Source organism: Anser brachyrhynchus (assembly GCF_964034855.1).
Source record: "Anser brachyrhynchus genome assembly, chromosome: 4".
Classification (NCBI taxonomy): domain Eukaryota; kingdom Metazoa; phylum Chordata; class Aves; order Anseriformes; family Anatidae; genus Anser; species Anser brachyrhynchus.
In genome coordinates this window covers 31,436,205-31,448,533 of record NC_137698.1, presented here as the reverse complement: position 1 = coordinate 31,448,533, position 12,329 = coordinate 31,436,205, and the positions used below count along the sequence as shown (strand labels likewise).

General features: G+C 38.7%; 1 protein-coding gene across 2 annotated transcripts in view; it reads left to right on the top strand.

Annotated features, from left to right (window-relative positions):
- Positions 1 to 4,800, top strand: part of GLRB (glycine receptor beta) — a 51,494-nt gene extending 46,694 nt beyond the window's left edge. For both annotated transcript variants that reach the window (XM_080590527.1, XM_080590528.1), the window contains one exon: positions 1,947 to 4,800. In XM_080590527.1, coding sequence (XP_080446653.1) covers positions 1,947 to 2,243 — 297 coding nt within the window. In that variant the 3' untranslated portion in view covers positions 2,244 to 4,800. The remainder of the gene's footprint in view (positions 1 to 1,946) is intronic.
- The last annotated feature ends 7,529 nt before the right edge of the window (positions 4,801 to 12,329 follow it).

Sequence of the window (12,329 nt, the reverse complement as noted above, 5' to 3'; positions counted from 1 at the left end):
AGAGTTTTACAATATATATCTGGTATTATGAAGAATGGACTCATACTTCTGCAAATCCAAAAGGAAGCCTGTAATTTCATACATGATTGTATTTCTTATTACAGCCTTACTAAATCTTACTAGTTTTGACCGTGAGAAAATTAGGAATTTGATAAATATGTAGTGAAGGAATAATATTCCTGTAACTCTTGAGTTAACATGCAGTTCAGTCCTGCAAGTTACACTTTCGTTGCTCAAGGGTCTGCTTCACAACTTGATTGAAGACATCTAAGACTGGGGGGAACTTATCAGATTGCCAACTACGACAGTTCTTGTTATTCAGGATAACCTGTCAGTTGTCATAGAGAAGCTAGTAATATTCTCCAGAATATTTTTCATTCATACGTAAGTCTGGTACCATAGTCCATTATAATTATTTTAATAACTTACAAAATGTGCTAATGCAAATGTCCTTAACCATCAGCCTAAAACTGCAGAAAATAAGAGGTGGAGAGAGCTGAAAGGAGAATACCTGAAGGCTTTGTGGTGGAGGGATGGACTGTTGGGAACAAGGGATGGGGAGCTTTTGGGAGAACCAAATTTTAGTGGATCAGAGACTCCAGAAAACCCCAGGCTAAAGTTATCTTAATGTCAGTTCCCCACGTCTGCCACCTGGTTTGTGCACCAGCACTTTTTGCAATAACTCTCAGTTTAAATATGCAAACAAATGGCATTAATGATGCAGTTATACAGTTATGTTTCATAACCGGTACCTTTTTTTTTTTTTTCTGCTTTTCTGTGTACTCCAAATGGAATGAAACTTTGTGAGAGACTTACCAAAGTCACAAAGCACAGTGCCTTGAAAGAAGTCTTCAAATTCCTTCAAGCTACCTAACAGTGCAGGGTGATCCTCTTAGAGATTTGTTGTACCTGAAATAGTATCTTTCTAAAATGCAAGGAAGGGAATATCAGAACCTTTTTTTTTTTTTTTTCCTAAAAAACTCTTCCATTTGAAGGACATCAAATGCCTTTTTCTTTTAAATATTCATTGTATGTGCCAATAGGATTGTCTGGTCTGTAGGAGAGGGAGATTCACCTGGGATTGCTGCTTAGCACAGTAGTACTTGATCGCCAAGATCCTTGATGGAACTGTGGGAAAGACAGATATTCATCTGCTCAATTTAGATTTCCCAGTTACACCATTCTCCAGGGTACCGGTGGGAAGCATGGAGGATGGTGTCTCATCTTTGCTGCATAGAATCATAGAATCATTTAGATTAGAAAGGACCTCCGAGATCATCAGGTTCAACCACTAACCTAGCACTGCCAAGTCTACCACTAAACCATGGCCCTAAGTACCACATCTTCATGTCTACATCCCTTCTTGGATGGTGACTCAACTACTTCATTGTCTTTAGAGAGGCACCAAGGACTACAAAGAAAGTGCCTTCTCACCTTGTACTTCTCACCGTAGGATGAGATTTAGGATCTCGACTTGGGTAGTATGTAGAACCAGAACAGATTTTAATTCTTGGATCAAACACTGAATTTTAGGGTTAATTCTGAATGGAGCTTCCAGGTCTCAGAAAAATGTAAGTATTGAATAGTATCTTTCCTGAAGGTTCATCAGCACAGGACTTATTTCCAAAAATATTCTCTACGGAAATACTCCCTCCCTTTCTATCATCTTAAAATGAAGGAGTCTAACTATAGCAGGTTGCACAGCATGAGGCACCTTGTGCATGAAAAATTACACAATTATGAATGTTTGGATTAGTTTATATGATTGACTGATCATCCTTAAGTACTTATAAAGCAACCATTCAGCAAATTAGGCTGATGTAATGTATCCGTATCAACAAGTAATTTCCTATATGTTTGTTTGTAGTGTTCTCTAGCAGCTGCATTAAGTTTGTTAATGAAATATGGTGAGTAGATCATGATTCCCCTCACTCTTTATTTCATAGGTTGGTGAGACCAGATGCAAAAAAGTTTGCACTTCGAAATCTGATCTGAGATCCAACGATTTCAGCATTGTTGGAAGCTTGCCAAGAGATTTTGAATTATCAAATTATGACTGTTATGGGAAGCCCATTGAAGTCAACAATGGGCTTGGGAAATCTCAAGCCAAGAACAACAAGAAGCCTCCTCCTCCCAAGCCTGTCATTCCATCAGCAGCAAAGAGAATTGATCTTTATGCAAGAGCACTGTTTCCTTTTTGCTTCTTGTTCTTCAATGTCATATACTGGTCCATATATTTATGATAAATCTTTTATTTATTTTTTCATGTGTAAAATATATCTCATTTCATTACCCCTTCCCAGTCATGAAGGCCACTGTGTGAAATTATTTGCATTTGCAAAGCAATATGTTGCATTTTGATGCCATGCGATTGTACTGAAAATATGGCATCTGAAATCTGAATGAAAGCATGACACTGCAATGTCTGTGCTCCTACCAATGTTGTATATAAATGTACAGCATACATCCTGCTTTAGGAATATATGAAAGATAATGCATACGACATTATAAAGCTGAATAACTCTCTTCAGTTATTAGTAATATACAGAGATTTAAAGTGTTTCTGACAATGACACTGATGTGCACGTTAAGTATTATTAAAACCAGTATTCTAGTATATGTAGTATTCAACAGCTTTTCTGCTGACTTTCAGAGAAAAAAAAATCTTGCTCTTGTATAATTTTAGATGGTGCTGTTGAAGGAAAAGCAAAGTTGTGAAATATTATTTAGTCCTTGTAAGTGAGGGCAGCATTGATTAAGCTGAGCTTGTCTATGTGGAAAAATAAAGATCAGAGAATTGCTAATTTTGTAAAATCAGCTCATTTAGGAAAAAGAAAAAAAAATGTATCCATCAAGCAAGCACACTTCAAAAGTGTGTGAGAATATGCTGACAATAAAGCATTGTGCCCAATTTTGACTGCTGTTTCCTTGGGCACAAGCTAGATATGACACGTCAAAAACAAACCGTCTGCTTTCTGGACTAAAGGTATCAAGACTATTGGAGAAGCATTACAAGGTGCAGTTCAGTATCAGGTTATATTACACATTTTTACATTACTCTGTCCTCTGGCCCATCTTTTCTAGTGTCTTGCGAGCATGCAGTATAAAAGTCGAAATTTCTTTTTTGTTGAATCTGATATGTGTTACTCATTTTGTTTTGTTTATCCGCTTGAAAGCCTTCAGTTTAAAGAAACTATATTTTTCGTGTTGAAATCCCATTTTAACACTAGTTATACTTTTTAAGCTTGCTTGTTGTAGCGCCTATGACCAAAGCTAACACCTAGCCACCAGTAGAAGTGAAGAAGTGTCCAAAGGTCTAAGGCCCTGAGACTGATGTCATGAATGCTTGTGTCTATGTGCTAATTAATGGCTGCCCTCACCTGCTCATTTATCTGGCTGCTACGTTTTGGAAAATAAGGTCCTGTGCATGCAACAGTTCTGATCAGAGGCTGCTCTCCATTTTCCAGAGGAAACCACGTGACATGGAGACTGCAGAAACACGAACTCCCCAGGGTGTGTAGGGCAGGAATCCGTACCTGTGGTCTCGCATGGGTGCCAGGGTACACCTCTCTGTAAGGGCAAGTCATGAGGTGAAACACAGCCAAATGAAAGCTTCTTGTATGTAAGGCATCCAAGTAGTTTATGTTCCTCGGGAACACATAGGGACTATGCTTCAGCCCTTGTCAACATACCATAGAGAACCACCTTTCCACTTGTAAAACTGGGGCATAATATTTAGTTAAAACATTGAAATATGACAGTTCTCACTAACTTGGCAATTCATTGAAGGCAATACAGATTATTGGCTCCTCATAAAAGAGGAAAGGACTGAATTACATACCCCAAATATTCCATAAGGTAAAAACAGATAAATTCACATTTGTTGTGCTGCAGTTCTGTTATGTGTTGAGCCCATGCAAGGCATAAGACTCTCCTATCACTTCTGTGTTGCCTGCTCATGGAGCATTGTCCATGTACCACAAACCTGCACAGTCAGAAGGTCAGCTTGGGAATATATAAAGAGAGAACCAGGTCACTCTGGGTTCACCAGGCACCTGACGGATCTGTTAACTGTGGTTTTCTAATCAACTCCACATTGAGATCCATAGCCCAATACTGGTTTTAGGTTGGCTTTCCATCTTTGAGATTCTTGGTGATTACTGGCCTAACATCTTTTTACAACTCATGAGACGAATTCCTACAAAAGTTTCTCATTCCTGAGTCTAGAAGCAGCAATTCATATTTGGGTGGAAGAGATCTGTTGTTCAGAATAAGGTTACACAATTTCCACCAGCTTCCTTGCCATTTTCTCATGGAGATTTCAAAGAATATCTTTGCTAGGCAGCCTCAATTTGTCCTTTGGATTCCTTTATCAGTAGAGGAAATATAAGGGAGATCCCAAATGTTTCAGAAGAGAGATCCTAAATTCCTCCATGTTGAACTGGGGGAAAATACGGTATCATTAAGATCTAGTTCAAAGTTTCAGAATTTTTGCCTATTGAAGGTATTTACAGAATTGTTAGAGACTCGAAGAAGCAATAAGGATAACTCAAAGAGACAAAGGAAGGGAGGGGTAACTTTTATAGATACAATCAGAGTGCTATATTTATAGACATTATTTATTCTCATACTTGTATTTTTTCTTACAGTATTGGAAGGCAAGAAAATAATGATCCTGTGTTGGAAATTATATGACTTTTGGAAGATAATTTTCTTGTTAGAACTCTTATTAAATGATTTATCTGTAATTAATGTCCACATTTTATCTGTATAATCTCAATTATAGATTTTATTGTTAAATTAATCTTTGTTCCTTCTTGCTTACCTGCTCACTTGATGACTTTTGTGTTTTATCATAAAACATGTGATCACTAATACACTGTAATTGCTTTCCAGCTCACACAAAAGGAAGCAAAAGGAATGTGTACTATTAAGATAAAGGCTTTTCTTTCATTACTGCACAAAGACTAAGGACAGAAACAAAGTTTAAGAGGAAATTTGAAACAATTTAAAATAAAACAGTATCAGCTATAAAGTATTAATATTTTTACTTACACTAGATAATATTGCAGTATTTGTACTACCTCAGAATATATTAACTTGTCCTACTGAGCAGTAATAATTGATTTATTTTATTTTGCTTCTTTCCACTAAAGGTCACTGAAAGTTTTGCGTATCATATCACATTATGGTCCTCCAGCACCCTCTAGTTGTAAAATTCTGCCTGTTGACTTATTTCCAGAAGAGGTGCAAATATAAAACTGTATAGGCAGTAAGGGATGTTACTTGATATTAAGAAGTAAAAATGCTAATAATTTAAAAATAAATGGACATAAAATCAATGGAAAGATATAGAAACATGCCAGCAGTATGATTTGAAAAATGTAGAAATAAGGACATTCAAGCAGTAGTAAAGGTGAGGCTTATGAAGAACATATTAGTAACTGGATTATCTAGTCGTGATGTCTTAACAAACTGCATGATAGCAAAATCTGTTTCTAAGGGAGAGACCATCTGTGTTTCAGATGACATTTGCTTGAAGTTCTCCTCTTGACTGGTAGGCGAATTACAAATTTCTACCCTTAACATAAACCTCAGTATTTCTTTGGCTCTTAAGCATAGAGGAGTAGCATCCAAATGGCTCACTCCTTTCCTTCAAAGCGTTATGAACTTGTAGGTATCTTTCTGCTTCAGGTTTTCAGAACATATTCAGACCCGTCAACAGGAAGTGCTACTGGAGATGAATTAATTCATTGGTTAACTTCACCCACAAATTCAAGCTATGCAGTAAGTAAAGATGTGACATGAAAAGTTTATCAGCTGCTATGCATTAATACCCTGTTAGGATGCATGAAATGCATTGTCTGAAGCAATTTACTTCATTTTCAAAGTGTGATGTAAATCTACACCTTACTTTGTGATGCTGGCTAGACTCATACCTGATACCCAGTTGTAGGAGCAGCTCTGCGGAGCTTTGGTCACCTCTTTTTTTCAGTCTCCTGTTAATTCTGGCTGAGATGGTAAAAGTGAGCACCGTGCCTTTTCAGTGAGGAAGGGAGTTTATTTCTGTGAGTGCAACTTAAAGCAGGCTGACCACTTACTTAGAAAGTAAGGTTTCATCCTTTAAAGTCTCCATATTAATTTGGACTTGGTAACAGGAAATCTTTGCGTAAAGAGAAAGCTGCTTCAGTGCCCTACTATCCATTAAAGGTAATGTACTAACGCTGCCCTTTGGGATAGTTACCATGAGCATGACCCACAAAGATTGATCTGCCTGTGGAAACGCACTTATCAGTTATCCTACCTTATTTTAAAATATTTTGCTCTGGAGAGAGACAATAACTTACTTAAGAGATTCTGTCATATATATTTAGTTAATTTATTAAGAGAGTTTATAATACAGTTGAGAGCATTAGTCTCTTCTTCAAGTAGCTTACCATTGCAGTTATTGGATGACTCGTGCTGAGGATATTTATAGAATAGGTAACAATAAATTATTTATTTCCAAGAGAGTGCAACCTGAGTGTATGCAATGTCAAGCGATTTGTCAGGCTATAGAGATAACTGAGTGCTGAAATGAGTACAAGAGTGGTATATAGCAGATAAGGGAATGATAGGACACCATTACTTGACACTTTGGTACACTAATTCTGGGATTAGAGAAGATAACGTTGAGAAAAAGAGGAACTTCGGTACAGAGAGATTAAATAATAGTTTTCTTTGTGTCTACAATTTAATTTGCTGGCTGTAGTAACAATATCCTATAACAATTGCCTTCTTATACAAACATGAAGATTAACTTTAAAAAAAAAAAAAAAAAAAAGCTCATCTGTGGTGCCAGAAAGATACAAAACCTATTTCTTTCCATAGGAGACCCTACACTGGAATAAAGGAGGGCCAATGGTATTTACAGAAAACAAATTCAGCTTTAAACACGTAAATTCTTGTTGTTACAGTTACGTCTATACCGCTGTAGAAAATATCTGGGCTGCTTGCAGCACACCCTGGCATTTTGGCTGACTTTGGGAACTCGCCCACCTACCCACCTACCAGAACCTGTCCTCACTCCATCAGCGGTAGCAGTGCCAGTAGACGTTAAAAATAAAAATCACAGGTCTGTTTGGAAATCTTTCTGAAAACCCTTCAATGCGATGAATATGTCTACGCTGCAGTCACTAAAATGTCTGCAGCTAATGCAGGCTTAGACAAATTAGCTTTAAACTTGCTGACTTGGGGACCGCTAGCAACGTAGCCATGGCAACGGCGAGCCCGGGCTGAGAGGCCTACCTGCTCGCGTAGGAAATTAGAAGGCAGACTTTGGTGTTAACCCCCACAAAGCTTTATGCTGCCTTGCCTGTTGTGCTCAGACACTTGGTTTGGAGTCAGCTCGCGTGGGCGTTTGCCAGCTCGTGTCTGTGAAACGTAGACGCACGCCGTGTGACGCACGGCGGGCTGGAGCTGGATTATTTTTTCCCACTGGTGATGTGAAAGATGCCACCGTAAGATATGTGTCTTGACGTCATACAGCACTTCTGCCATACTTGATTTCGTGTACTGACAGAAGTGTTCACCAGTGGTGCCAAAAATGAAACTCATCACACTGAACCAATACAAGTGTAAAAGAATGAGTGGGATTCAGCCCCCTGAGTGTGAAGGAGGTGGCCTACTGAGCCTCAGTCATACAGACTATCCCCTTGACACGTTAAAAAAGCCATTAAAAAATCCGAAATGTAAAACAGGTGTATAAACCACATGTCTTTTAGCACAAGAACCTAAATGGCTTTTCCCCTTGCTGCCCATGACTCTGGTTCTGGGGCAGAAAGCAACCAGTAAAACAACATGGGCTACTGGGAGCTGCTGTCCCACCAGGCAGTTGTTAAGCCATATAAAGTTCTTTGAAAGAAAGAAGTCTGAAGACTGTGGAGTAGAAAGAGTAAGTTTTTGGATAACTGTTTTCCACCTGATAAGTTCTTCGGGCTGTGGCAGTAGATAACTTGTTTTTTATATCTATCTGTGCATGTCTATTTCTTTCCATGAATATCCACAGTGGGAGTCTTTTTTCACTTGGGGAAGCAAAGACAAGAGGTTTTGGGGCCCAAGAAACCCTCCTGAGGATAGGAGGCCAAGCTGCTGTACCACTGCCTCCTACAAGACCTTCCAGCTCAGAGGAATCCTTCTCTAATGCCACAAATTGCAAGAAAAATTCCTGCTGAAACCACTGCTGCTGCTGAGAGGAAAAGCTGTGCGTAGGCAGCCCCTGCGTTTCCACCCTCTTTCTCTGCAGCGTACATCATGATAATCAATAGCACTGTTTAGCTTTTCTGTTCTGCCAAGTGCTCTTTTCATTGAGCCGGTGTTATTTCTGCACCAGCATGCTTCAGCTGTCCCACCTCTCATCTCAAACAGTCCAGGCGAGGATCTACGCAGGACCCCGTGAAGGCAGCACTCCAGCCCCAGTGCTCAAGAATGGATGATCGGGGACGCATGAGGAGGTTCTGGGCTCCCTGGCTCTTCAAATTTTAATGCCAGTTGCATCACCCCATTTCAGTTATGTCCCTATAACTCAGAGTAGCGTGTTATCTGGATAAAAACTCTCTACATGCATTGCATTTTCTAGTTCAGAGTATTGAATTTCTTGTCAGAAGCAGAATAGGAAAAAAAAAGTAGATCATCTGACATTTTTTTTAATGTTGATTTTCTCTATTAACCTTAAAACTTGCTTTTGACCCAGAGGCTAGGGAAATATATTTCTCAGTGTTTAATAAGCCCTATGTTGTCACAACAGATTTATCAGTGTCTGAGGCAAGCTCATTCTTTCGGATTCATTTGTTTGTTTCTTTGACTCCCAAAGGAGTTCCCAGCTCATTGGGAAACATTAATTTGCAGACTGGCTATTTCAAAAGCGTAATGCTGACAGGAGATGGCTGTAAAAGCTGGTGTCTTTGACCAGTACCACTCCAACGTCTGTTTCTGCATCAGACAAAGCTGGTCTTGCTACCTCCCCTTGTTCCAACCCATCCCGCTCAGTCGCAGCCCTCTGTGGGGTGTTGAACCTTCTGGAGGTGCTTCGGGGTCAGGCAACTGTGGAAACCATCTTCTTTTTCTCAAGTACATACAAGTAGTTTACAGCATCCAGCGTGAGCTCTAATCAGCTTCTAATCAGCTTCATGGAATTAAACTTAAATCTTTATTCTTTCCTATTTTCTAAATTTTCTCTTTTTTTTTTCCTATTTTAGAGTTGGCTGTTTCACTGAGGTGAAAATTTATTTAAAAAAATAACTTTCTTAAATGGATAAACACACATAAATAATAGCAACTGAAGAATGCATTTGGCCCACCATGGCCAAAAAAAAAAATAGTTCCTGCTTGTTTTCTCTGGACTTAGAGCTCTTCCCTTCCTGTGGTCATCAAGCCAGGAAGGCTCCGGAGGATCTACTACTGCTTAAGTCCTTGTGGCTGCCATACAGGAGCACGCACGGAGATGAATTTTGTGCTTTGTACCTGCTCAGAGTGGCTGCACTCACCACAAACTAGTTATGGCTGCATTTCCCAAACCCTGCACCTTAGCAATAGCATGTTCAAGACTGTCACCAGTCACTACTTGATGAATTTTTTAATTTTTATTTTTTTTAAACAGAGAGGCACTTTCTTAAGAAATATAACAGCAACAACACCATAATAATATTCCCAGACACTGCAGTTTCATGGGAGTGTTTTATTCCACTACTGTAGAATACCGAATATTATGAATTTCACCATGGGAGACTTTAAACAGAAAATGCATATCCAAATTGGCAGCACTTTATTATCTCATCTGTTACCCATCAGTATGCCTTATTGCTCTATTTATCATATATGTCCATATTGTTCCCATTTCAGGAACAGCATTTTAAAATGGGAATCTTTCTAAGTATAGGAGTTATTAAAGCATACTACGGTTTATCCTATTTTTTCAAAGGAATATAAGATGGAGATAGTGTATTTTACATGACAGTATTCTTGCAGCAAGTTTACTACTGTCCATGAAGAAAGTCTTGATGAAATTAAATAGGTGGAAAAAAAATTTCATGGAGTGTGCAAATGAAACAGCCAGGAATAAATCCATTTATGCAAGACTCACGCTGAGAGGCTGATGAGCTTTGACAATTGGAATAAATTATATTGGCTGGAAGGGGAATCCATCCTTTAAAGACAGGACAACGCTGAACCTCATAATAGTTTTCATTTGGCAACTGAAAAAGATAGCTTTATGGAAAAGACTGGGTAGTCTTGTCTACTAGAACAGAGCAGCTCTCCTGCAGTGTGGTTTTTCTACCTGTTCATGATGCAAGAATGCAACTGATGAAGTTGTCTCTTCTCTGGCCAGGCAGTGCGGTGACTGCTGTTAGCTACCTGGCATGTTGTGCACGACTGGCGGCACGGCTCCGTGTGGCCACACTCCAAACATCCTTAGTAAGTGGGGGTCTGTAGCTAAACACAGTACCCACTAACTGAAGAGAGACTGGGGTCCCTTCCCCAGATCTCCTGTGCAAATCTGGCAAACTATTTCCTCAATTTTCTTAGATTCCTCTGCATCAAACAAGGATGATAACAATGCTGCTTGCTTTTGTGCTAAGGGCCCTTTGTTTAGATTGGGGTGAGTATAATCTCTTGCTATATATAGTACACTACCTTAAGGCACTACTGTGATGCACACAAATAATTACAAAAATTATGTTAATCATTAATAATAGTTTCAGTCATATATGGCAGTGGCATCTGTATTTGTTGTCCCCCAGCCTCAACATTTCAGGAGGTAGTCTGCCTCTGATTTCAAGTCCTTGATGTTCCCCATCATTTACAATGGTTTTAAAGTATACTTGCTTTACTCTCAAAGGAGAATTGAACCGACTGCATGTATACATTCTTTCCTTTAATATTACTCCTTTCTATCTCCAAAATAAATTCTTAACCTAATCAAACAGTTCCTTCCTTGGATCCAAATTCTGCAGAAGAATCTGCAGAATAACAAATGAAGAAGTGGTATCTTCTATAAAGGTACATTTATTCATTTATAATTTGACGGATATATTAATTCATATCCATATGTAGTATAGGAGCATTCGTATGACTGAATCTGTTCATTAAAACAGATTGTCAGGATTTAATAATTTTCCAGTATTTTCTTGTTCCATGTTTACGTTACTACTGTTTGGCAAGTATTTTGAAGTACATCAATATCATACTGTGTATTTTTTCAGTCCCATATAAAATAAATCAACTGCTGCCATGGCATAGAGTTAGCTATGTGGGCCAATGGATATGAAATCACGCACTGGAGTAAATCCTTCAGTTGAAAGTTCAGAACAAGTGTTGTCACGTATAATGTAATCAATAGCTACTTTTTTTTCTTTTGAAAAATGGTGATTAGTTAGTAATATTTTACTAGGTTGTTAAAATTAGTAATGCTATATTGTGGTTACTCAGTATATTGCTAAGTTAATTACAAGAAAAAAATTACTTTAATAAAATGGGTAACAAAAACCGTGGACATATTATCTGGGGTTTGCTATCTCAATCCTTGAGATAGAAAGCCCACTTTAGACAATACAATTTCTTCTTTATAGAACAGTTGAAGCTAGAACTTTCTGCTCTCTTTCAATTTCCCTTGGGTTTGTTTGCATTTTGTCTGTTTGTTTGTTTTTGTAGAGGAGGTCTTGTGTGTTTTGGGTAAGCTCATTTCATTGCACCTGACATTTAGCCGCTGACCAACTGCTAAAATTGCTGTCCTGTTTTGTTATGCTGCTGAATAATAGGCAGCCCAGTGGAACGGATGCAAATAGGTTGAGGGTTCTCCTTCAGAAAATGCCATTCCAGACCAGTATTTTCTTCAGATACCGTCTGTGAACACTTCTGATAGTTCTAGTTGTAGAAACAGCAATCATTAGAGCGTACTAGCAGGTCTGTTGGGGTTAACAGAAAGGCATAAAGGCTGTACTGACAGTGAAAGCGAGCACACGGTAGCTTCAGCTGGTACTGACAGGTAGGGGACAGCCAGAATTTGGGACAGAGGATGGACTGTGGTACGAGTATGCCAGAAGTTGGCCACATATTTGTAGCTGTGGCATAAACCTGTTCTCCATCTGCAGGTTGTTTCCCTTTCTGGTTGGTTTAGAGTTAGGGAAGTGGTTTGGCTCAGTTCAATCTTGTGTTTTTGTTGTGTACTCTTAACTGCTGTGTTTGAGCTGCCCATGAGACTGCCTTAGCTTTTAATCTGTGTCTTTTTAAGTCCTTGATGCAATGTGTTGTGAATGTTGACCTGTAATGAAAGCAACTGTACGTTTGAAAAT